General features: G+C 45.2%; 1 protein-coding gene across 3 annotated transcripts in view; it reads right to left on the bottom strand.

Annotated features, from left to right (window-relative positions):
• braf (B-Raf proto-oncogene, serine/threonine kinase) overlaps positions 1-26,778 on the bottom strand; it is a gene marked incomplete at its 5' end in the record, with an annotated part of 62,747 nt that overhangs the window by 27,555 nt on the left and 8,414 nt on the right. For all 3 annotated transcript variants that reach the window (XM_079294639.1, XM_079294640.1, XM_079294638.1), the window contains 10 exons: positions 6,401-6,447; positions 6,518-6,694; positions 6,821-6,905; positions 7,466-7,583; positions 7,665-7,801; positions 10,014-10,133; positions 12,263-12,302; positions 13,828-13,987; positions 14,173-14,292; positions 20,122-20,270. In XM_079294639.1, the coding sequence (XP_079150765.1) occupies positions 6,401-6,447; positions 6,518-6,694; positions 6,821-6,905; positions 7,466-7,583; positions 7,665-7,801; positions 10,014-10,133; positions 12,263-12,302; positions 13,828-13,987; positions 14,173-14,292; positions 20,122-20,270 (1,153 nt within the window). The remainder of the gene's footprint in view (positions 1-6,400; positions 6,448-6,517; positions 6,695-6,820; positions 6,906-7,465; positions 7,584-7,664; positions 7,802-10,013; positions 10,134-12,262; positions 12,303-13,827; positions 13,988-14,172; positions 14,293-20,121; positions 20,271-26,778) is intronic.

Here is a 26,778-nt window from a genome sequence, read left to right as displayed (position 1 = left end):
GGTAGGTTGCACCAGACATTTGGCAGCAATAGTCAGGGCTGTCCAAAAGACAGCATATATAGTTATGTGCCACCCATTGAAAATACACACACAGCATGGTGTAGTCGCCTATCTAGAGACTCAAGCCTTTACTCTAACAGCTACAAGAGGAGCTAGGGTATCAGACACATTGACACAGCCCCACTTATCCTTCACCTCACAGGGAGTAAATATGGCAACTGGATTGCCAAATGATGAAGGCACCCACGACTGTGCAGAAATGGCTGGAAAGGAGACCAAGTTAAGATCAGACTTGGAAGGAGAAAAAGATCCAGATGCAGAGATGACACTGTTTTGTGACGGCTGTTGTTATCGAGGACCAACAGGTAATGTGGCTTCATACGCGGTAGTGGAGCAACTACCTGATGGGACATTGGTGGAGGCAGAAGCAGCAATTATTCCTCAACCTGCTTCAGCTCAACTGGCAGAAGTGATAGGGCTAACTCGAGCCCTTACTTTGGCCAAGGACAGAAGAGTAAACATCTACACGGATTCTGCATACGCTCATGGTGCAGTACACTTGGATGGACCGCAATGGCTGAGAAGAGGGTTTTTGACGAGTTCAGGAGCCCCAGTCAAACACCATGAGGCGCTGAAGAATCTGTTGGATGCTGTAATGCTGCCAGCACAAATTTCTGTGATAAAGTGCAGGGGTCACTCGAGGGAGGACGATCAAGAAGCAAGGGGTAACGACGCAGCTGACCTTGCAGCTAAGAGAGCTGGAGGGTACATTGGTAATGAAACACAAATGTTGGTAATAAGTGTAAACGAGCCACAGCAAGCCCCGGATGAAGGTGACCTTGTTTTGTTGCAGAAAAAAGCTGGTGCTTATGAGCATTCCCAGTGGTTAGCTCATGGAGCATCCTGCAGGGAAGGATTGTGGAGGTCTCATGATGGACGAATGGTAGCTCCTGCCGAGCTGGTACACTTACTAATGATTGAAGCACATGGTCCATCTCACGAGTCGAAAAAGCGAACATGTGCAGCGTTGGAGAAACATTGGTGGCATCCATATTCTAAAGAAATGGTAGAAAACTTTGTAACAAACTGTGCAACTTGTAATGGGTATAACAAACCAGTGTATAAGTGCCCAATGGGGAGCTATCCTGTACCACGAGCTCCTTTCCAGGAAATTTGTATTGATTATACAGACATGGGAGCAGACAACAGAGTGAGAGGGTTGCGATACATGTTGGTAATGATAGATCGGTTTTCCCGATGGGTTGAAGCAATACCCTGCCGAAATGAAGATGGTGCAACAGTGGTAAAGTGGCTCAGGAATGAACTTGTTCCGAGATATGGTCTCCCGAGAGTTATACATTCAGACAATGGCTCTCATTTTGCTAACGTACACTTAGCAGCGGTAGAGAAGTGTCTAGGAATCCAACATAGGTTTGGATCAGTTTATCATCCAGTATCTCAGGGAATAGTGGAGAGAGCTAATCAAACTTTAAAAAGAAAATTGCTAAAATCTGTCACACCACATCTATCAAATGGCCAGACGCCTTGCCTTTGGCACTAATGTCCATGAGAAATACAGAACACAATAGTACACACTTAACACCACATGAGCTACTCACAGGAAGACCTATGTCTGGCCCACCACGGACCAGTAGTCATGGTCCTAGTCTAGACTTGCTAACTTTAGAAATTGAGGAATACACAAGAGCGCTAACTAACATGAGCCGAGTTTTGTTTTCTCAGGTGACAAACGCAGAAGCAGCAGCTGACGAAAGGAAGCCGCCTCCTGTCGTGTCACCAGGCAGTCTGGTGTGGATAAAAGTCCACAAGCGCAAGTGGAGTGAACCAAGGTGGACCGGTCCATGGGAGGTAGTATTGGCAACCTCACATGCAGTAAAGGTGAAAGGTAAAACTGGAGCTACTTGGCACCACCTCACTCACTGTGCAGCAGCGAAGGTAACGAGTGAGACACTCGCAGAGACAGGATTGAACATCAGACAGGAAAAATTTGAAGTTAAAGACACCTCAAAAGAGGGTTTAGACAGTACTGACAATGACGTTTCCCCCACAGTTTAAGCGAGGCCTTCCATTGGGAGACTCTAGCTTCAGTAGGTTATGGAAGTCTGTAATTACTTTCTTCCTGATTTCAGTAGTTTCCCTCTTAGTATGGGGAATTAACCACAGACAGGAGCCAGAACACATGCATGACTACATCAGGATTCGAAATTTAGCCTCAGTAACTAATCAAACCGATCTCAGACCACGTAGAGAGGCTTCTCTGACGACACTCACCTATGAAAATGTAACTCTCACTCTTACGTTCAAAGAAGGTACAACATCAACGGTCCAGTTCGACTTCTGTGAAGTAGTTTCCTGTCCCAGGTATGAACACACCTACGGGTGGATGTCCAAGACCTTGTGCATCATAACTGACGAGTGTGGGCCCGCCACAAATAAGTATGGTAAGCTGTTATCGTATCATAACTGTGATTGTGAAGATTGGGGATGGGCAACGATGAACACAGGTGGCGAGGGTTTAGGAAAAGACCCCAACCCAGGTCTTAAAGACCGACTAAAGATGTTAAATGCCCCAGCTTCTTATCACATGTGTAGAAAAGGGGTGGGTAGATGTAATCCTTTAAGACTTACCTTAACAGACCCAAAATTGACTGACGGAGGACTTTACGTAGTACAGGGAAAGGCAACTACTGATAGTCCTGCTCCACAAGGGCTTATTAGGATTATTGTTAAGCCTGCCAAAAAGATCATGGATGACCAGGTTCGACATACGACTGATGCAGAGAATGAGGTACCGGGGGTGGAAACTGGAATGGCAGATGGGAATTTATGGCTCCGGTGGGTACAATATACGGCTTCAAGTCAGAGAAGTACAGATTGTATTGTGTGTTCAGGACCTAGACCCCTAGCAACACCAGTTCCTTCAAGGTTTAGACCCCTAAGCCCTGAATTTAGTTGTATTTTAACTCTGTTTACTGATGACACTTTGCCCCTCCATCACACTTGTCAGGGGCTGCACTGGGATTACCCACCTGTAGAATATAATACCCCACCTCTGTTCAAGGTTTCAGAGGGTCCATTTGATTGTATAGTCTCAGATACAGCTATGGGGCCCAATGTAGGCAGTATTATTGAAGCAAATTGTAGCAACAGTCACAATGCTAGCGACTATCTATATAACAGTGTGTTAAGACAGACAACACCCAGAGCTGATTTATGGTGGTGGTGTGGAGGAAGAACCATATATCCAATCCTGCCTAAAGATTGGACAGGTAGATGTGCGTTGGTGCAACTTATATTACCATTCTATATCTTGCCTGTCAATGATGCAACTTATAGAGAACTCATCTCTCCACGCCCACATGCTAACAGAAGATCCAAAAGAGATGCTGGTAGCCCGAAGGGAGCCTTCGATGACCAAGTATACATAGATGGCATAGGAGTGCCAAGGGGGGTGCCGGATGAATTCAAAGCCAGAAATCAGATAGCTGCCGGTTTTGAATCTGCATTTTTCTGGTGGGTAACGATTAATAAAAATGTCGATTGGATCAACTACATTTACTATAACCAACAGCGTTTTGTAAACTTCACCAGAGATGCCATATCAGGACTGCATGCACAGCTGGCGAAGACTAGTTTAATGACCTTGCAGAACAGAATGGCATTAGATATGATATTAGCAGAGAAAGGTGGCGTTTGTCAGATGTTTGGGACTGCTTGCTGTACTTTCATTCCAAATAACACAGCTCCTGATGGATCGGTGACCAGGGCTCTGGAGGGACTGACAGCACTCAGCCGAGAGCTAGCGGAGAACTCTGGTGCCACTGATCCATTCACCGACTGGTTGGAGAGTATGTTTGGCAAGTGGAAACATACATTTTTGTCAATCGTAATTACTCTGTGTGTTGTCATCGTAGGCCTCCTAGTCGTCTGTGGATGTGGGTTCCCTTGCATCCGTGGACTTCTACAGGGGTTTATTGCTTCAACGATGAGCCTGACACCAGTCCAGGGCAACCAGTTATGTGTCGAGGATGAGGGAGAATTGGAGCTTCTGATGGCCACAGTCTAGATGAGGCCACCAGCGGTGCCATAGCGGAACTTCACAAGCGGTTCCTGACCATCCTCTCGGAGATCCTGAAGGACCTGATAAAGGCCCAGATGGACTTCTAACACATCCGGTGAGATATTGGAAATTTGGGAAATAGACTGATTGTTCTGGATGAGTAATTTGAGATTTTATTTTTGTTTAATGGGTTATAATGGGATTTTAGGGTGTAAAGATTAAGAAATGTAATTTAGTCAAGTGTAAAAGAACAGTCAAGGCTTCTCAGTATGTGTTCTCTAGCCTACAGGCTGTATCCTGATCCTGCCAGCCCCAAGACATGGAAGGCAGTGATTTTCAACGCATTCGATCTTTTCCTTTTTTACGGATTCTATCTTTCCCTTTTTACGGATTAAATTTTTCCCTTTTTTGTCTTCCTTTTTACGGACTCAATTTTGAAACGGACTGAACAGAAATACTTGAAATGATATCTGTATGCATGAATTGTTTGCCTCTGTTTAGATAGATAGGGAGCCTCTCCCTGGATTGAGTAGGGGGGAGGTCTCCAGGGACATTTGAGTAACTAACAACATTTGAGTAACTGACTACATTTGAGTAACTAACAATATTTGAGTAACTTACTACATTCGAGTAACTAACTCACAGTGAACTGTGGGTTAGGGGGGAATTGTAAGAAATTTGAGCAAAAACAGGGGTGGTTAGTAGATATAATAGTGTTTAATAATTCATAATTAAGATTCATAATTAGTCATAATCATAAGGGTTTTGGGGATGCATAATTAAGATAAATATAAAGTACTGTAGGATTATAGAAGGGAGTAAGTCATAACTGACAGGATTTGAATGTGTTTGTTGCAGGTAGAGCGAGATGTGTAGACAGGCGTTTACTGAGGTGTGAGCGTAGGTAGCCAATAAAAATTGAGATAGACGAAAGGGGAGGAGTCGCGAATGAATATGAGGGAGGGATATAGTCAAGCGTTTTTTCTCTTCTATTAGGTAGCTGTCCTGGGGAAGACGTGTTCTCCTGGGACGGAGAAGAGTTTTTTTCCAAAGGGGGTTAATTGTTTAATATTTCAAAGATTAATGTACACCATTGCATAACTGTAATTGCAACAGCAGGATTAAAATCCTTTCCGACGGTAAACCAGTTTCGGTAACGTTTTTAGCGCCGTGTGCCTGAAAAGCTATCAGGACCACGTGTGCTGGCTGCTACACGCTCCTCATGAGGAGTTTTCCTCAACAGAAGTAGGACTTCTGCGTTCTAATGCTGCGTTCACACCAAACGCATCGCAAATTATTCGCGCGAGTAGATTACATACAAAATCTATGCACAGACGCCATGAGACTGGCACGGCGCGAATTTGCGATGGCGCGGCGCGATTGACGCAAATTTGCGGCACGATTGACGCAAATTCGCGTCAAATGCCAAATCGCCCCAAACGCGTGAGTTGAAACTCCTGCAAAATATTGGCGTGACGCTGTGGCGCGATAGCCTATCAGCGTTGAGTTGCTCCCCCTGTCGTCACTGACTTCCTGCCGTTGTTGAATCAGGAAATGAATCCTGTAGCCGTCTGTGTTCACCCAGAGCTCTACGATACCTCATATCAACAGAGACCGGACCAAACTATGTGTGTGTGTGTGTAAACCATACGGTACAAACAATGAATCGACGCTGCCGTATTTACGTCTAGATGACGTTAGTCTGAGTGTTGGTGGAGCTGCTACAATGTTAGCATAGCCTAGCACCGATCCATCAGAGCTCCATTGAGAAGACAAGTAGCCTACAAATCGGCATCATTACGTAGTTATTTCGGAGTCCCTTTTTGTCGGTTTATTGCCGTTGAATCACAGCCAAATCAGTTTATTTAGTGTTCATACAGCTGTAGTAAACAGCAACCTGTGGCTTGCTAGACACAGTGAATACAGCTCGATAAAATCCACGGAGCTCCTCTGAACAATATTATGAACCAGACATGACGGCGTTTAGTTTCCCGGGATATCTGTGACTTCCACAACACGTACTAAGCAGGAATAGGTTATTTTTTTCATGGTTAATGGCGGACAGTTGAACTGCTTTCAGGGCGATAAGCCCCGCCCCCTCTCCATTCGAGTCGCTCGAATGAACACAAATGGTCCCCGGCGTTTTGACTGGTGGCGCGAATGATGCGAATCCGCGGCGCAATGAATTTGGTGTGAACGCAGCATAAGGATGGAGGTTATATTTCCATCCCTCCATCATCAGCTGATTTGAATTTAATTTGGAAAAAAAGGCCTCAGCCTTAAGACAAACTGATTGAGTGAAATGTTTTAAAAGGATACTGTTGCTCTTCAGATCTCTGTGGATGATTGATTTGGCATGCAGGTAACTGAGAAGAGAAAAGTGATGAGACCAATTTCACACATGGCAAATGCTTTTCTGTGTGTGGGAGGACTTACTCCATGCCCTGAGCAGTCTGCCGGGCGATGTCAATCAGCTTGATCATCTCAAACTTGGTCTCGATGATGTGCAGGTGGTGGTACAGACTGGAGCCTTCACACCACTGGGTCACGATGGCCAGCTGAGGTTTGGTGGTATAGCCCATGAACAGCAGGATGTTCACGTGACGCGTTTTCCTGGTGCAAAGAAACAGGTTGATGAGAAGACAGAACTGCAGCACTTTCTTTGTTAAAGGGAGACACTTGAGTAATAACATGTTCATTTGTAGGGAAGTAAAAAGGTGCAGCTAACTGAAGAGTTACCTGAGGACCCCCACTTCATTCTTGAAGGCCTGAAGCTGTTGTGGTGTGGGAGCAGTGACGTTCAACATCTTCACTGCCACATCACCTGGGAGGAGATGGACGACAAAAAAATATTCAAAAATGTGACTGCAAAATTCCAGAGCCCTCCACGGTGAGCTCTCACCTAAACCTACTGAGCTAAAATATGTTCAGGTGTACAGCTACTTTATAATTTCATTACTTGTTTCGGACATTTTACACAGTAGAGCAGTGGGCTGCTGTGAAGGGCCCTGGGAGCCACTTGGGTTTGCAGTGTCTTAAGGACAGAACATTATAGCATGTTTGTCTGAAACGGCAAGAATAAATTGGTGAAATTGAGATGCCTACTTTATTCAGAAAATATAGTTTAGCTCTCATTTCTTTAAACAGTTGGTCACTGTGGTTTTTAGCAGTAGCTACTCAAATATAAGGAAATAGTGCATTTGCCTGGGACTACTTTCAGTGGCAGACTGATCCACATTAGCTGTAGTGAGTGTTTGTGGCAGCAGGACGGTCTGTGTGGGATTGAGTCAAATGAAACTACAGTGTGTGTGTTTATGGTAATAAAGGAACCTGTGCAGTGCAACAGTGTGGCTCACTGATGTGTTTGTATAGCATTGGTCTTACCATGCCACTTCCCCTTGAAGACAGTTCCAAATGACCCAGAGCCTATCCTCTGACCCAGAGTGATCTGACCCTCTGGGATCTCCCAGTCGTCACTGGAGTCCCTTCTCCCCAGGGTTTTCTGTTCCACAGGGCATTAGTCAACACAAGCACGCAGACAATGAACTCCAGAAAGATGGCAACATCTGTAACGATGTCTTACCATCTTATTGCGGTCCTCAGACGAGGACGATGACTTGCGCTCCCTCTGTTGGCACGGGGACTTCTGTGGAACCTTGACACTGGTCAGAGAGCCAGGTAAAGAGGCGGGAGGCGTGGCCGAGAGCCCTGTGGTGGAACCTGGAGGGGGATCAGGGATGAAGAGAAAGGAAACAATACGAAGAGAGGTAAGGTGGATCGGTAAAAAAAAAAAACAGTTGAGAAAAAGCAGAAAAGCAAAGACAGGGCGGGGATAGGGATTGAGGATTCTGGATTGTGTGTGTGTGTGTGTGTGTTTACTCACATGCAGAGGTGAGGGGGTGCTTGGTTGAATGGCAGTTAATGGTTTAAACATCTATGATTCAAAGTTCATAACTGTTATTAACTACTTCTGTCAGGATCACATGATGTTGATCAAAGAGGAGCCTGATTTGAAACTTTAACTGTTGTCTCTTCAACGGAATTCTTCAACTGTGGTTTATAAACTATTTACAATAAGACCATAACGGAATAAAAAAGTTCCAGTACAGACAAAGGTCCAGGACAAGTTTAGTCTTGGTTAGTGGGAAACTGCTAGCCAAGCTCCACCAAAAGAGATTTGAAAAAAATATCATAAGACAACATTTTGTATAAGTTAAACAATAGAAATGATAAGAAATATTTAAAACATGCTCTGTTTGGGCTCATGCTACATTTAACCATTAAAAGATGGACTTTCTAATCTGTAGTCATTGATTTTGTCGGCTACAATGACTAGCGTTACGTGCAACTTTCCTCAGCTGTCGGTCGTTGACATTCATTCAGTGAATTGGACAAACAAATAAAAGTAATTCTCACCCGTCACCTGGTTGCCTGTGCTTTTTAGTTGTTGTTTTTTCTTGTGAGTCTTAAATGAAGTAACTGGACTGTTCAACTTCACTTGTGTTTAGTGTCTTATTTACAAGAGGAGGTGTATTCCAGTTTTTTGGTAAACTTACCCTTTAAATACCTTAAATCATGTTGATTATATTTTCTTTAAAATCTTGCAGCCAACTAAACAAATGCAGTTATGTGTGTTTGCATTTTGAATGTGACTAAAGCCTGGAGTCAGAACACGTGAACAACAGATTTGAAGAATTGACTTCAATCAACATTACTTGCTCTAAGGAGCATTTCTACAACCAAATGACCAACCATAGAAAGAGCAGCGTCTGATCAGAATAGACGGTGAGATCTATGTGTAACCTGTGAGCTATCAGGTGTGTGGTAGAGAGAGCATGTACGGGCATGACGGGGCGAGAGAGAGACAGAGAGACAGAGAGACAGAGAGCGAGAGAGCGAGAGAGCGAGAGAGCGGAGTGGAGGTGACACAGGGCTGGGTTGGTGTGTGGGGAGTGGAGGTGACACAGGGCTGGGTTGGTGTGTGGGGAGTGGAGGTGACACAGGGCTGGGTTGGTGTGTGGGGAGTGGAGGTGACACAGGGCTGGGTTGGTGTGTGGGGAGTGGAGGTGACACAGGGCTGGGTTGGTGTGTGGGGAGTGGAGGTGACACAGGGCTGGGTTGGTGTGTGGGGAGTGGAGGTGACACAGGGCTGGGTTGGTGTGTAGGGAGTGGAGGTGACACAGGGCTGGGTTGGTGTGTGGGGAGTGGAGGTGACACAGGGCTGGGTTGGTGTGTGGGGAGTGGCGGTGACACAGGGCTGGGTTGGTGTGTGGGGAGTGGAGGTGACACAGGGCTGGGTTGGTGTGTGGGGAGTGGCGGTGACACAGGGCTGGGTTGGTGTGTGGGGAGTGGCGGTGACACAGGGCTGGGTTGGTGTGTGGGGAGTGGAGGTGACACAGGGCTGGGTTGGTGTGTGGGGAGTGGAGGTGACACAGGGCTGGGTTGGTGTGTGGGGAGTGGAGGTGACACAGGGCTGGGTTGGTGTGTGGGGAGTGGAGGTGACACAGGGCTGGGTTGGTGTGTGGGGAGTGGAGGTGACACAGGGCTGGGTTGGTGTGTGGGGAGTGGAGGTGACACAGGGCTGGGTTGGTGTGTGGGGAGTGGAGGTGACACAGGGCTGGGTTGATGTGTGGGGAGTGGAGGTGACACAGGGCTGGGTTGGTGTGTGGGGAGTGGAGGTGACACAGGGCTGGGTTGGTGTGTGGGGAGTGGAGGTGACACAGGGCTGGGTTGGTGTGTGGGGAGTGGAGGTGACACAGGGCTGGGTTGGTGTGTGGGGAGTGGAGGTGACACAGGGCTGGGTTGGTGTGTGGGGAGTAGAGGTGACAGGGCTGGGTTGGTGTGTGGGGAGTGGAGGTGACAGGGCTGGGTTGGTGTGTGGGGGTGTGGGGTGGAGCGGGTGAAGGACACAGGAACACAGAGGCCTAACTACCTCGGAAAACAGGCTCAGGCTCAAAATCAAACACTATGTCATTGGGGTAGGAGTATAGGAGGGGGCTTGAGGTCCGTGTTCGGTGCTTCCTCAAGCAGCGGGCGGGGTGGGTCGGGGGGGCTGCAGGGCAAAGAGAAACAGACAGACCATCACTGCTACTCACCCTGCCCCTCTCACCACCAACTAACTACAGTCCATGGCTACAACTCAGCCTCTGGATGTCCTCCTACCACACTACATGGCTGTTTGTTCAATTAAAAATATATGTAATACATTTCATTGCCATGTTTTGGGAAATACTCTTACTGGCTCTCTTTTTCTGAAGTGAGATGAGACGATTGATATCAGTTTCATGTCTGTGTGTTCAGTAGACTTCAGAGCCGGAGTCAGGCCGTGGTTAGCTTCGCTTATCATAGAGACTTAAAGCAGCTACATACACAATACACAGACTAACACTCACTGATTGACGCCTTGTGTCTTGTTTGTTTAATCTGCACACAAACAGAAATAAAAAAAAACATTTTTGTGTCGCACCATTAACCAACCAGTTAGAAATTGTTGCTCAGCAAGCAAAGCCTCTAAAATCTTTGACAAGCTGGAGATTCTGGAGAGCGGACGACTAATGGCAAAGTCTAATGTTGCTAGCCGAATCAATATTACTCAATCTGTAACTTAATTGAATTGAGAATATGTTAAGCTAGCCAGCTGCACAGTTAGCACTGTTTAGCTACAACACATTCATGTATTGTAGGTATTCAGACTGCTGTGCGTCAAGTCAGTAAGAAATACCCAGAACAAGACGAGACATGAACCACTACAGCGCTGTAGTGCACCACAGCGCTGTAGTGCACCACAGCGCTGTAGTGCACCACTGCGCTGTGCAGCACTACTGCGCTGTAGTGCACTACAGCGCTGTAGCTGCACCGCAGCGCACTACTGCGCAGCGCACTACTGCGCAGCGCACTGCTGCGCACTACTGCGCTGCGCACTGCTGCGCACTACTGCGCTGCGCACTGCTGCGCACTACTGCGCACTACTGCGCTGCGCACTGCTGCGCAGCGCACTGCTGCGCAGCGCACTGCTGCGCACTACTGCGCACTACTGCGCACTACTGCGCACTACTGCGCTGCGCACTACTGCGCTGCGCACTACTGCGCTGCGCACTATTGCGCTGTGCACTACAGTGTGGCAGCCCTCCCCTCCAACTGTGCTTTAGCATTAGCATGACGTAGTAGTTTGGACCTGCTAGGAGGATTGTTATATTGTGAAGACTGAGATGCAGATTTGTTCTTTAATCACCACTATGCATCAGGTCCTTGCTAGTTTTCTATGAGCTGCCTTAATAATGCTGTGTTTGCAGCCCCAAAATAAAGCATATACATGTATACATGTAATACATATACATGTATTTTCCAGAACGTTGAACAACTCCTTGAAGTAAATTGCTCGTTTGAAACTGAACAATTTTACAAATGTTGCACTGGATTAATAAACAATGGGTGAACTTCAATTCATGAATTTGAAGGCAACAGTTCAGTGGGGTTGTCAAACGTACTGTAAATATGCCATAGAAAGGTAAGAGTCCTCACTAAGGAAGTTCCTAAACTGTCGGTTGGATATCTTCAAAGGTTGCTACCAGACTTCTCATAGAAAGTAAGAGCATGTTCGTCGCATATCCAAAACCTTTGAATGATCCCTTAACACTGATCTGTTCATTCATGAACTACTGCATCTACTTGAATAAACCAAACGTACAACCTTGGCAGAGTCTGTATGTTTCTCAAACTTTTAAGTACCAGCTGATGTTTCTGAACTGTCAGCTATCAAAAGCATGTAACCTAATCAATCATCTTTAAATGATAAAAAATAAAACAGGCCCCGAACTAACTGACAAACTGAAGCAGTTTTTAACGTCACTAAACTTGTGAAAAATACATTAGCTTTGTGTGTTCCCTCCTTACTCCTCTGAGGAGGAGCTCAGCCTGGCAGAACAGCTCAAAGTAAGACTGGAAAGAGGAAACGAGGACTGCAGAAGTGGAAGTTCTGTTCGACCAGAAACCCTGACCCACAGATCCGAAAAAAAGGTGTCCTCAGCTCCTGCTCTCAGTGAATGGTCGGACTAAACAGAACCGACTCAACTGCTTGGGTCTGATCGTCTCACTCACACACACACACACACTCACACATACACACATGGATGGTGAGAAAAAAGCCACAGAAAGAGAAACAAGTCCTATTTTGATCCTTACCTCCATCTGACCTTGGCAAGCCCTGATCTCGAATCAGGTCCTGAAAAGAAGGACAGGAGAAATTAACAATATACTGAAAATACTTCTCACACACACAGACAAAATGTACTGTGCGGCACTGTTTACCGTAGCAGCATTCTTATGAACTGTTTATAGGTTGAGGTTTACACATGTTTCAGAACCAATGCCAGTACTGAAGGTTTGTTCACACTGAATGTCGTCAATTTTAGGGTTAAGAGTGACATTCGCTGTAGGTGGCGAAAATGAAGGCGGCCAGAATGTACCCACATGAGCTGTACACATTTGAATAAATCCACTCCATGAACATCCATCTAGAGTCTCAACTGTAGCACAAACTAGGACTGCCACTCAAACTAATAAATGTTCAAATGAATAAGAAGGAACATCATTTGTTCTAGTTCATTCAAACACATGTATCCCAATTCTAAATGATGCTGTAGAACTGAAGTTTATATTCAGTGACATGAGAGTTGCTTCATAAAGAGGAAGCAAACGGCCGTACCTTTACAAAACAGTGTACTGAACTGAGTGGAACGAGGCGGAGGCCATGAATAATATAGTGCTTACATCATCATTTTCCACACTAAATCACTTTTCATGTTTTTTGTTATTTACAAAGACAAAGCACAGTCGAGGCAGGCCAGCCACAGTTTCACAATGAAACGAAAATATTTGTACCCTTCTCAGTGGGTGGGGTCCACACAGTTTGCCTGGGGGATTCAACTCTGCAGAACCAGGTGCCGCTACTCTGTGTGGGAGGGTTCCCTTGTGGGATCACTCCCCGGCGTTGGCTGGCCTTTGCCAGGTGCTTTTCTCTGTGGCGGTGCGCCGTGACGGGCTCTAGGTCGGCTTGGAAAGGCCCGGTATGAAGGTGGCTCGGGGCTCCGGCCTTAAGCTTTACAGACCGGCTTACCTGGATTTCACCGCATTCAAGGGCTGTGGAATTAGTGCTTTCTGTGCCTTTTCTACCTTTGGGGAGGGACGTGGCCCCTGATCCCTACGCAACTGTCTACCGGGTGGACTGCCCTCAATGTGTCCTGAAGGGATGTCGGCAACCCATCCGAGCAATCTTGAAACAAGGACCCTGTCTCGTTTACCATGCTTTGTGGCGACGACTTCTTTGCTGCGACACAAAATCTTGTGGGAAACACTGCATTGTCCACAGGCTACTCGGGAAAATACTGGTTTGACGGAGACTACATTCAGGTTTTTACAGTGGCGTAGGGCTGGCCAATATTTAGAGTTATCGTTTCCTTTTTTGTATGACGTTTGAAATGCGTACATCATGGAAATGTATTTGTTAAAAGTGCATACAAAGGTCACAGTTTGTCAAATAACAACATGATATCTGCTATTAAAATCTGCCAAATGTAACTGCTGCTTCTAGTTGGTGAGCTCCATTTCTCTGGTTAAGGTGTGTTAATCAGTCGTATCAGCTTCTGTTTGGTTGGACCAAAACCTGCAGTCATGGTGGCCAATCATAGCAAATGGTTGAGAAGCACACATCTATCAGAATCAGTCCAACAAAGTGGTAGCAGACTCACATCGATGTTGACAGGCTCAATTGTATTGATATGGACGTTTGGGGCTGAAGACGAGCGGTCCCGCTGGCCAAACTGGTTGCGGTGGTCCTCCTCATTGGGCCGGAAACTGGGCGGGATGGGTATGGACTTGGACGGGGACACAGTGGTGTGGCATATAGAACTGGAAAGATGAATTCAGTAAGTGAAAAGAAGACCGACTTTTTGGGACTTGCAGAGATAGTCACATTTCTGTTATTATTTTAAGCACTCGGAGTAAGAAAAACAATGTTGTTGAACATACACTGGAGAAGCACATTAAGAGGAGAATTACTTCTCCACTGAGGAGTGTGAAGGTGGAGTACTCACCCGGTGGAGTCGGATAGGGGGAGTGATGGACAGGCCTCAGACACAGGGGTGGTTCCCTCCGACGAGACCTCCCCCTGGGTAAACGGATGATGCTCGAAGAATTTCGACACTAGCAACAAGCTGCAGAACAAACATCATCAAGATTACTTTTCTATCATTCAATTATCCTCCACTCAACTTGTTTCGGGGCTGGAGCCTAAAATAGAATTGTCACGGGAGTTCACAGGTAGGACCCAAACGCAAGACCACAGGAGACAGAAGTTAATGGAAACAGGTTTTATTTAGCCTGACTAAGACAGGAAGGTGTGGAGCCCGTGGTCCGACACCCGAGTGGCAGATCGACGGTGTGAGGCCCGTGGCTCGACACCGGAGGGCTGGCAGCTTGACGGCGTGTGTAGTCCGTGTCACACGAGGGCAGAGCGGCAGAGTGTAATCCATAGAACACAAGGAGGGCAGAGGATGCCACGGGGTTGAAGCGGGTGAAAGACGGTACGACCTGAGCGGCGGAACTGGAGGTCGCCGCTGCTCCGGGACGGAGGCGGCAGGAACTGGAGCTGGCGGCGGCGCTGAGGCGGCAGGAACTGGAGATCGCCGCTGCTCCGGGACGGAGGCGGCAGGAACTGGAGGTCGCCGCTGCTCCGGGACGGCAGCGGCGGGAACTGGAGGTCGCTGCTGCTCTGGGACGGCAGCGCCGGGAACTGGAGGTCGCTGCTGCTCTGGGACGGCAGCGGCCGGGTCTGGGAGAGGCCGGGGCTCAGAGGAGACGGCCGGGACCGGAGGTCACGCGGTTCGGAGACGGCGGCGGCCGGGACGGGAGGTTGCCGCGGTTCGGAGTCCAAAGCCCTTCCCCGCAGTAATCCAACCACGTAGGACACCTTGGACCCGTCCGAGGCAAAAGTCTGAGGCTGACGGTCAAATACCCGTTGGCATAGCAACAGGAAGCCCTGGAATAGTGCGGGTGCTGGAACTGGTGGAGACTTGACTGTCCGGGCTAGTTCCTGCCCGAACCAGCCAATCCGAGAAACTTCAGCAGCGAAACTTCTCATCTCCTCCAGCAGCCTGTTAGTTCTGTCCAGCGTAGCTGCTCCTGTGGTTGCTGGGTCCATTATCGTCAGGTCGTTCTGTCACGGGCGTTCACAGGTAGGACCCAAACGCAAGACCACAGGAGACAGAAGTTAATGGAAACAGGTTTTATTTAGACTGACTAAGACAGGAAGGTGTGGAGCCCGTGGTCCGACACCCGAGTGGCAGCTTGACGGCGTGAAGTCCCGTGGCTCGATAACAGAGAGTAGGCAGATCGACGGTGTGAGTCCCGTGGCTCGACACCGGAGGGCTGGCAGCTTGACGCCGTGTGTAGTCCGTGTAACACGAGGGCAGAGCGGCGGTGTGTAATCCGTAGAACACAAGGAGGGCAGAGGACGCCACGGGGTTGACGCGGGTGAAAGACGGTATGACCTGACAACCCCAGACTGCAGGACCAGAGTTTATATAGAGACAGGGGAATCATTAGTGGAACCTGAGTCTGGTGTGTCAGGCCGCAGGAGGTGATCGGCTGGAGTGTCCTCAGCTGTGCACAATCACGGGTGTGGCCATGGGAGGTGTCTGGAGGCAGAGGACAAACACAGAGCACATGGCACACAATAACAAACAGGGGAATGACAGGACACATGAGGAGAGGACATCAGGGGAAACACACAACGTGTCAGACAGGGATCATGGATCCTGACAAGAATTGAATCAGGAGACACTAGATGACACACAGCTGTACAGCAGAGAGCTTGGTTAAGAAAGGGACGAACAAGTTTCATGTTATGTTCTCACATCGCACAATTGTTCCACAGAAAATCCAGGACAGAATCAACATTTAGTTTGCAAAAGCAAGAAGACCAGCAGACTCAACACTCAACAGCAAGAAAACAGACCAACAACTATGTTTAGCAACCTTAAAAGACTACTCAATAGATTTAGCGTCACACACCTACAACATTGTTAAAATCATAATAGACAGTTTAAAAATTGATGAAGCAGAAATATCGTCTCCACATTCTTTCTGCTTCTCAAACCCTGGCGCCTACATTACCCACTAAGCAACTCAACTGTCAGTCAGATATTTGGGTATGTCATGTTATTTACGACTAATGTAGCCTGGAGCCTCTACAGATGGAAGTCTTGTAAGCTAACTTCTTTCTAACTCCACACCTCCACATTTCTTTCCCACAACCCACGCTGACTCAAGTGACATCACTTGTGACATCACGGTGTCATATATATATATATATATATATATATATATATATATATATATATATATATATATATATATATATATATATATATATATATATATATATATATATATATATATATATATATATATATATATATATCTTTTTTTTTTTTTTTTTTTTTTTTGAGAGTTCAATGTCTGGCAAGTCTGACATGGAACAAATAGGTGTATTGCTGACTGATGAAAAACTCTGAGGCATCACAATGCAATAAAGCATGCAGAGTGAATATATTTCAGTTGCACCAGCAGATTCCTGCACAAAATGAACTAAAAGCGAGTCGGCAGCGGGTGAGAACTAAAGTGTTTTTCTTGTGAAAGCCTGGCACTGATTGGGCAGAATGCTAGTGACTGTTAAGCAGCATGTGTGTTTATTTACGGGCCACGTCGTGGGTCTTACATTCACGCCATTTGACTTGGATATAATTAGAGGGTATCTGGTCAGTTCAGGTACTGAGCTGGCGAGTATGGGTTTGCAAAACTAGACCTGTCAGGGTTTCTGCCATCCGGTAAATTTTGACGGCGCCAACGTGGTTTTGCATATTGTATGAGTTGTAGTTTACACAGCAGCACATTTTATCCTCTTGTGGCTCGTTAAAGCAGTATAAAGGCCTATTTTACGGGATATGTACAGTAACTACATCATGTGTGCCTACAATAGTTACAGCTACTGGGTCAGTTGGTACTGAGTAATAAGTAATAGCAGTGGTGTATAAAGTACTCAAAAGCCATACTTGAGTAAAAGTAAAGATACCTTACTGGAAAACTACTCCAGTAAAAGTAAAAAGTCACCTATTAGAATACTACTTGAGTAAAAGTCTTAAAGTATCTGATATTTATTGTACTTAAGTACAAAAGTACTTAAGTGTCAAAAGTAATTTTCTGATATTAAATGTACATCACAACCTGAACATTAAATGAACATCATAACCTGTTCATTGAAAGTAAAAGTACAAGTAAATGCTGTTAATAAAAAAGCAAAGGGTCAGAATTTTGAGAATGATGAAGTTTATTCTTTGAAGTGCTGTGGCATCATGACCAAGGACATGGAGCTGTGTTGAACATAATTGGGTTGGCTGTGATCCATTCAGGAGCAACAATGTTCAACATAATATATAGAGTGGTCTCGTGTGACGTCACAGTTTAGCTGTCGGCCATGTTGGAGTACACACAAAGCCACTGGCATGCACGGCTGAGTCGCATAACCTATCGGTGGTGAACTTTTGTGCTGTCTTTGGTTGTGGCAGCAGAGCTGATAGAAACAAGAAATCATTCTTTCGTTTGCCAGCGGTCATTACACATCAAGGAAATGACACGAAGGAGCTATCCAAGCGACGTCGCCAGAAATGGCTGTCACGCATCTCTCGAGATATAAAGGAATGGAATTTGGCGTACACTAGAGTATGTGCGGATCACTTTATGAGTGGTCAGTGATTTTATTTACTAATTCGTTTGTGAACAGTATTTAATAAAGGAAATATAAATTAAACTTGGACATGAGAAGGTTACCGAAGCTTCATCGGCCCGTGACAGCAGTCGGTACCAGAGACGTGTCGAGCGTGTACAACAGGCGAAACACAGAGATGCAGCCTCAGCATTGCTTGATATGAGTTTAACGTCAGATCATATATATATATATATATATATATATATATATATATATATATATATATATATATATATATATATATATATATATATATATATATATATATATATATATATGTGTGTGTGTGTGTGTGGGGGGGATGAAGTTAGGGGTTAGTTGAAAGTTAATTCCTACACACACGCACACAATGACATGCATGTACAATGTAAACAAACACACGTGTCTGTTTGCACTGAGTAAACATTGAATATTGCTAAATATCTGACCAGATCTGTATATATTTACCCTCCCAATGACGAGATGAGAATTCTCGACGACCGTTGCTTTGACGTCTCGGACCCATCCACTGACAAACTGATTATAAGCGTCGAGCCCTTTGTAGCACTCCAACTCGTCTTTTGTGTAAGGACTGGGGGTGTTCACGAGATACATGTAGATGTTGCCGTAGTTTACCGATGGAAGATAAGTAGGATCGGCACTGAAACGATCTGCACTCATCGTATAGGGATCCAAGTTACCAATAACCTTCAATTTGGCCAGGTAGCGAACCTTTGATGCACTATCCAGTGATTCAAAGTATGGTATTTTCGCCGCACTTCCTTGTTTACTCGCCGCCATGTAGGATCTGTATGTACTCCAACATGGCGGACAGACCTCGTAACTAAGGAGATCGTGACGTAGGTGAGACCACTCTATAGTACATAAGTATACTTTTGCATCTACGATGAACTTATCATCATAATTCTCCGAAAAGCAATATGACACTATGAAGGAGTTGTAACAGTGCGTTTATAAGTCTGCTCATTAGACTAGAGGATGTAGAGGACCAATGCATAATATTATGTTCAGCAAAACATATCCACTTGATGCATCAGGTCAGTGTTTAGAGAAAGGACACCTGCCTTGTAAACTCCTATGGGCCTGATTTGAACACAACAGACAAAGGTTTTGCTCAAGCTGAATCTGCAATTGGGCGACTGCTACCATCATAACTCCATCTGATCATCCACAACATGACTCAAATATCAAAACATGATCAATACTAAAGCAGCAACCCAGTCATTACTTGAAACTGAAAAATGTCCTGTTCATCTTCAAAAGAAGTTAGTTTTCAAAATGGTGAGAATTCAGTCTCGCTCTTCTTGGGCTGAAGACTAGTCCTGCGATGCTAAATATCCTTTCACAGGCCGCTGAGGCAGGTAGAGGTGTGTTCAGCGTCACAGCTTGCGCACAGCTGCGAAGGATTTCACTAATGCTAACGCTACCGCTAATGCTGCGCTTTCTCGGCTCCCGTCAATCCTATGGCGTGGTGGTTAGCTATAGCTAACGTTAGCCAACTAGTGCTGCACAACTGTCAACACCTCCTCAGCTCACTAACTCGCTAGCGATCCACTGGTGTTGGTCTTCGTCACCACCGTAGTTTGTTGCGGGAGTAGCAGGTGCTTCCATTTCTGCTTCCATCATGAAATCAGTCATCGTAGAGTGGAATTATACTCATGTAGTCGCCCGCTAGCTTATAGCATGTAGCATCCTGGGAATCAAAACACCGCAGCTTTGAGAGCACTTGTTTTCAATTGTGCATTAACGTGATTAACCAATGATTTAACTTGCTGCTAGCACCACTGATTCACCAAACCTGCTTGCTTGCAGTCTGTGTTCCACCACAGTCCCCGACGCTGCTCTCATGATTCATTTTGTTTCTAAAGATAGATTTGATTTTGTAGCGAGTAACGAAGGTTTCAGGGGAAATGTATCGGAGTAAAAGTATCAGTTTTCTTTGCAAAATGTAGTGAAGTAAAAGTAAAAGTCAACAGAAATATAAGTAGTAAAGTAAAGTACAGATACCCAAAAAAACTACTTAAGTACAGTAACGAAGTATTTCTACTTCGTTACTATACACCACTGAGTAATAGTAATGGCCCCTTTCAAGCACTGCTATAATAACACAAATCCAGGATCTCAAGAGATTCTTGTACCATAACAAGAATACATTGTACAGTTGGTACAATCTCAAACTAGTTGCTGCATCATGGTGCTTTCCTTGTGTGTGACTTACTCTAGTTGGTCGTAGTTGACACACATGAGGGGAACCTCAGTGCTGCAACGCTGGTGGAACTTGTAGCCACAGGTCTGACAGCGGAAACCCTGGAAGAGCAGCTTTCTGCAGAAGTCACAGAAGGCCAGTGTGAAGAAGGTCTTCCTAACCTATGAATCAAACAGAAACACAGAATCAGGACCAAGTAGGGTGTAGCGGGTTAGACCCTTTTAAGAGAGGGGTGCCAGTCAGAGTCACACCTGACAAATAATAGTTATAAAATAGAAAGAAAATAGCTCATTCAAACCATACAAAACAATAAAGCAAATACCCAGTAGCAATGAAATATATGTCACCATGAACCAGCACTGCAAAACAAATAGACCCAGTTCAGCTTTTAAGAAGCGTATTCGATCAAGGGAGAATTGGTGTATGTTTCAGTCCCACAGTCTTAAATTTCAGACCGCTCGGTAAAGATTCTGTTTTGTTTTTTTCACAACTCAAAACAGTTCAGTCTCCTTTAGCACAACTCAAGAAGAAAGACAACTGAGAAACTCAGACGGGGAAATATAAATCCACCAGATTCTGCCTCCTCCTGACAGACTCCAGAGAAAATTGGCTTTGGCTTTTTCCAGTTGCCGTTCCCATTTTACGAAAAGCCGACCAACGGTAAGATTCAGCTCTGCAGGGAAAACTGTAGTGGACTCCTGGACTGCCAAGTTTATAGCAAACCGGAACTCTGGGAGGTATTTATCCCAATGCTTATGCTGGTTTCCGGATGCAATCATTGATTTTAAGGTGTGGTTCACTCTCTGTGAGGTTGGTCTGGGGATGATAGGCGGATGTTAATTTTTGTCCCACGTTCTAGGCTCGGCACACCATTTGGATGATTGAAGAGATAAACTGTGACCCACAATCTGACAGAATTGTGATGGAAAATTTCCCCTGTGCCAGTGTGTGTGCTTTTCGATCTTCCGAATATGTCCTCCACTTCTCCAATGGCCACACCACAGCCAAGCATCGTGAGGCAACTGTGGCTCAGTGGTAGAGCAGAGACGTCCTTCAATCAGAGGATCGGTGGTTCAATCCCCGGCTCTGCTAGTCAATGTCGATGTGTCCTTGGGCAAGACACTTAACCCCAAATTGATCTTGCAGGCTGTTCTTGCGGTGTATGAATGGGTATGAATAATTAGTTAGAGTCCTGATGAGCAGATGGCACCTTGCATGGTAGCCCCTGCCATCAGTGCGTGAATGGGTGAATGATGACATGTATTGTTAAAGCACTTTGAGTGGTTGGAAGACTACAAAAGCGCTATGCAAGTACAGTCCATTTACTATTCTATGGTAATAGAAAGCATAATTCCTCTCTGCTGGATTTTGGCTGCGGCTGGCAAAAGCAATGACTTCCTCAGTTCAAGGCTGGTCCTATCTCGCTGGCATCGGTGTTGACCAAAAAAGGAGCATTGAAGTTTGGGTGACTGAGAACAGGTTGGTTCTGGTACATCCACCATCTTCCCAAAGGATGGAAACTGTAGGTTAACAGGGCATTTTCCCACCAACCGTCCTCAGCTCTCAGGCAGAATCTAACATACATGCCTTTATAACAGACTGTAGAGTAGACTGGAGGCGCTGCCTCTGGGCCTCTCCCAGCTGATCCAATCACCGTTAGAGGCAGCTTGGATAGGGACAGATGTAAGTGCAGATACTGTATATGTGCACATTGCATTCTGGAACATAGCCTGTAATTTTCATTTAATTTAACTTCTGGGGGGCGCTACAGTAATTGACCAATTTTCTGCTTTTTTGTAATTTTCTCTCTTTGTACTTTAACAAACTCCTACAGAATGTATGTGATCGACTTCAAAATTGGTCAGGACGCTCTTAAGACCTTTGTGATAAAAAAAATATTAAATTCGTGAGTTTTCAAGGAAGAACCTTGACGTACCGGGGCGGCCATTCGGTATGAAAAAGGAAGCCGTTATAACTCCAACGTACATTATCCAATCTGCACAAAATGTATTATGCATGATGCTACTTCAAGCCAGACTACTTTTAAATGCACTAATTTCCAATAAGTCACAGCGCCACCAACTGGCAAAAGCAAATGTCACATTTTATACTTTTATTTACTCCTCAAATTTGGTAAGGAAAGCCTTAAGACATTGATAGTAACTTGGGATACTAAAAAACTCATGGAACTTTGTACATATGTCATAGGTGACGCAAATACAGATTTCATGTAGATTTTAGCCTTGGCCGTTATAAATTGCCTCGATAGCGCCCCCTGCAAATTTTCAACAAAGCAGCCCCAATGCACTGTTTCACCTACATGTATGAAATTTAGTAGTCACATCGTAGGGCTGGGCGGTATGACCAAAAATGCATATCACGGTATTTTGTAAGACTCTGGCGGTTTCACGGTATATCACGGTATTTTTTTCTCGCGTTAAAGCATTAATTAATTAACGCCAAAACGGCCGGCCAGCGAGCGGTGAACAGCTGTTTGTGTGGCGTGTCTTCCATTCCATCACTTCCTGTTTTCTTCACCTACATTCCCCTGGGCCCTAAGCCCCTCCATGGAAAGAAATGGGATTAGGCCGTAGGATTTAGTTGTTAGTAGGTGTTGTTTAGGTTTATTTCTTTAGTTATTTATATATGTTATTTTATTATCAGAACAGTGAAGAAAAGGTTTCCCTGAAAATGCACACTCCGGTACAGTAGGTGGCGGTATGCACTATGCAAGTTGGTTGCCATCCGCCAATGGAATTTAAAGAAGAAGTCCCTCCATGTACAGCTTCTTATCACAGTCTACTACCAATGTACATTTATAACAAATACAACACATATTACGGTAATCAGCGTTGCATATGTGTCTGACCTAAACACCTTTTGTTGTTCAGTCTTTGTTCATCCTGCATCGCTCTTTTCTGTTCTTTAATGTAAGGTTACTGCTGCGACAGAGCCTCTCCCAGCTGTTAGCAGACTGTTAGCGAGCTTTACCCAGCATGCAGTTCGGCGGAGAAATTTTATAAATGTACAATTATTAGTGTTACAAATGGTTTATGTGTCACAAACTGTTGTGTCGTGGTGTTTTGCCCTGTTAAAGAGCATTAGTTATGGGTTGTTCATTGTTGACCATGACTAGGGTTCCCACTCAATACAGGTAAGACAACTAGCTCCGTCTGTAGCACTCCTAGCGGCGAACAATATATTTTGCTGCCTGTTGAAGAGCAACAGAAGTTGCTTCGATAAATTCATATCGTACGGGAAATTAAAACCGGTATACTGGTTGAACTGGTATACCGCCCAGCCCTAGTCACATGTATCGCATGAAGACTTAAAAGAAACTCTCGTCGGAACATGCTCTACAATCAACCAAAAGTCGTCCATTTCTATTTTTGTGTGAATTTTACCTTGATTCTTGTCACTTTTAGGCGCTATACTTTAACGAACTCCTCCTAGGGACTTTGTCAGAGCCACTTCAAATTTGGATAGTACAATCCAAAGACCTTTGTGATTAAAAGTTATCAAAAGCTTTACGTTTGATGGAATGGTGTAGCCGTGGCGTGGCAGCCATTTTACATGACTCCCCATGAAACAGCAAGCTGATGTATCCCCATTGGACTTGCTCAAATCTGTCCTAAACTTGACATGCATGAACAGTCATGGCCTGAGGATGTCTACAAGCCAATTTTCCATCTAAGTCAAAGCGCCACCTCATGGCAAAAGGAAATCAGCGTTATTTGACAAACGATATCCGATTCACATGACATTTACATGATGTTGTCCATACTTGATATTGAGCAACATAATGAATGTTGCGCATTATTTAGCACCACACATTGGTGACAGGAAGTGGTGGACTATTTGCAAAGCATAATTTCCAGGGTCAAATACTCCATCCAGGAAAAAAACATCCAACTCTTGGTCGCGTTGTCGCAAACATTCTCGGCCATGTAAGCAGAGGTCTCGCAAAGGTGCAAGTTGCAAGCTTTTTGATATCTCTTTGCTTTTACAAGATATGGACCAATGAACTTCTTAGGGGCGTGGCTTATACATCAATACACATAACTTCAAAACCATTTGTCCTAATCTCACCAAAGTTACAGCATATGTGCACATTACATTCTGTTACATACCCTGACATTTTCATTCCATTCAACCGGTAGGGGGCGCTACAGCAAACCCACTATTTTGTGGTTTGTCGTCACTTTTTGCATTTTTCAGCCTTTGTACTTTAGCGAACTCCTGCTACAGAATTGATGGGATTGACCTCAAATTTGGTCAGGATGCTCTTCAGACCGTTGTGATGAAAAGTTATATTTAAATTCGTTAAATTCGTGAGTTTTCATTGAAGAACCTTGATGTGGCGGCCATTTGGCCTCAATCGGCATGAAAAAGTAAGTTGTTGTAACTCCAAGATACATTATCCAATCTGCACAAAATGTGTTATGCATGATGCTACTTCAAGCTTGAGCATATATCAATGCCAACATTTTCAATAACTCATAGCGCCACCTACTGGCAAAAGGAAATGTCACATTTTACACTTTTATTTACTCCTCCTAGCCAGCTCACCAGATCAGTCTCAAATTTGGTAAAGATAGCCTTAACACATTGATGATGCATCATCATGAATATTGTGACTTTTCGTAGAACGCTGCTGCCGTGGCAACGCATCATTCGGCTTGAAAAATGAAGCTGATGGTTCAGTGGCTTGGGATGCTCAAAATCTCATGGAACTTTGTACATGTGTCATAGGTCATGGGAAGATATATTTTATATGGGTTTTTGGCTTGGCCATTTTAAATTGCCTCCATAGCGCCCCCTAAAATATTTCAAAAGAGCAGCCCCAGCGCTACGTTTCAGGTACATGTATTGAACTTGGTAGGCACATGTATACCATAAAGACTTGAAAAAGTCTTTATGGTATGCTGTAAACCGTACCGGAAGTTGGACATGTTGATTTTTGTATAATTTTTTGCCCATTTGTAGTCACTATCCTTGAACAAACTGCTGCTAGGGAATTTGTCAGATCAATCTCAAGACCGTTGTGATTAAAAGTTATCAAAAGCTTTACATTTGACGGAATGGCATAGCCGTAGCGGGCAGCTAATTTATGTGATTCCCCATCAAAAAAGATGATGTAACTCAGCTGGGCTTGTTCCAAATGGTCCCAAACTTCCCATGCTTGATAACACTCATGGCCTGAGGATGTCTACAAGCTAATTTTCACTAATATTCACAGCGCCACCTGCTGGCGAAAGGAAATCTGAGTTTTCTGACAAACAACATCCGATTTTCATAACCTTTACACAATGTGGTTTATACTTGATATAGAGCAACATAATGCATGTTTGCATGTGTTCTGTAGCACCACACAGCAGATACTGTGTCCAAACGTCGGACTCGCGGGCGCGCTGTCCAACGGTCGCGGACGTTCTCGGCTGCGCAGGCCAGAGTCCCGCTGGCACCCCCGACGTGCGGTGGATGCGAGGGCCCGTTCATCGCAGCTTTCATTTCTAGTTGAGGATTGCTACGAACTGATTCCTCCTCCTTCTGACAGACTCCAGAGACAACTGGCCTTAGCTTTTTCCAGTGGACTACAATGATGTGGACTATATCACGCAGAAGGTAAAACTGGCTTTTTTTTCTCATTCACTGACTTTCCACATATTGGCAGCTCACAGACAAACACACTTACAGATTTCAGTGGAGGTTAGTTTTGATTGGATTATTTGATGATTGTGGGCATTGACTGTGGGAATCATGAATGAACCAAGTGGTGATGTAATTCTTCTGAAAATTGGTTGATACAAGGGCCAGATTCACACTGGATGTGGAAGCACATCGCTAGGTCAATTGTCGCTTGAGCAGAAACCTGGCTGTTCGCACCGAGTGATTCTGCTCAACGAGTGATTCTGCTCCTCCGCTGTTTGCGTTAGAGCAGGGATTCCCAAAGTGGGGTGCGCGCACCCCTGGGGGTGCGCGAGCTGCCTCTAGGGGGTGCGCGAGAGGAAAAGTGTAATGGCGGTCTGATGGTGTAATAATATTAAATATTAAAAAAAATGTAATTTTAATTTAAAAACTGTCAGGTGGGACATCTGAAGCTATCAGTCGTAAAAGAGGAGAGGGACAGAGAGAGAGAGAGGAATCGGAGGCGAGGGGAACGGAGAGGTGCGTTGGGGGGAGAAGAAATCGAGCCAGAGTCAGAGGAAGATGAGACGGAGGAGACTGGGGAAAAAAAGAGGAAATATGATGAAAAGTATCTGTGTCTGGGCTTCACTTGGATTGGCAACGCAGATTCCCCAAAGCCACAGTGCGTGGTGTGCAGCGAGGTTCTGGCTAACAGTCTGAAGCTCTTATTTACGTCGCCACCTGAACACCAAGCATGCCAGTGCAAGTCAAAAGCCCCTTACATTGTTTATATCGAAATTGGAGGAGTTACAAAACAGCCAAAAACAACTGCAGTCTCATTCATGTGTTGGGTCTATAAATGACGCACTACGGGCTTCATATCTGGTTACAGAATAGCGAGAAAGGGGCTACCGCACACAATCGCCGAAGACGTGAGCTTGCCAGCTGCCAGAGAGATGGTGGAATGTATGATTGGGGAGAAAGAAGCAAAAAAAGTTGGACATGATCCCGGTGTCCAACAACACTGTGTCGCGCCGCATC

The sequence above is a fragment of the Melanostigma gelatinosum genome (genome assembly GCF_949748355.1).
Source record: "Melanostigma gelatinosum genome assembly, chromosome: 22".
Lineage (NCBI taxonomy): Eukaryota > Metazoa > Chordata > Actinopteri > Perciformes > Zoarcidae > Melanostigma > Melanostigma gelatinosum.
The sequence above is the reverse complement of the archived record's forward strand: the minus strand, read 5'-3'. Positions and strand labels throughout refer to the sequence as shown.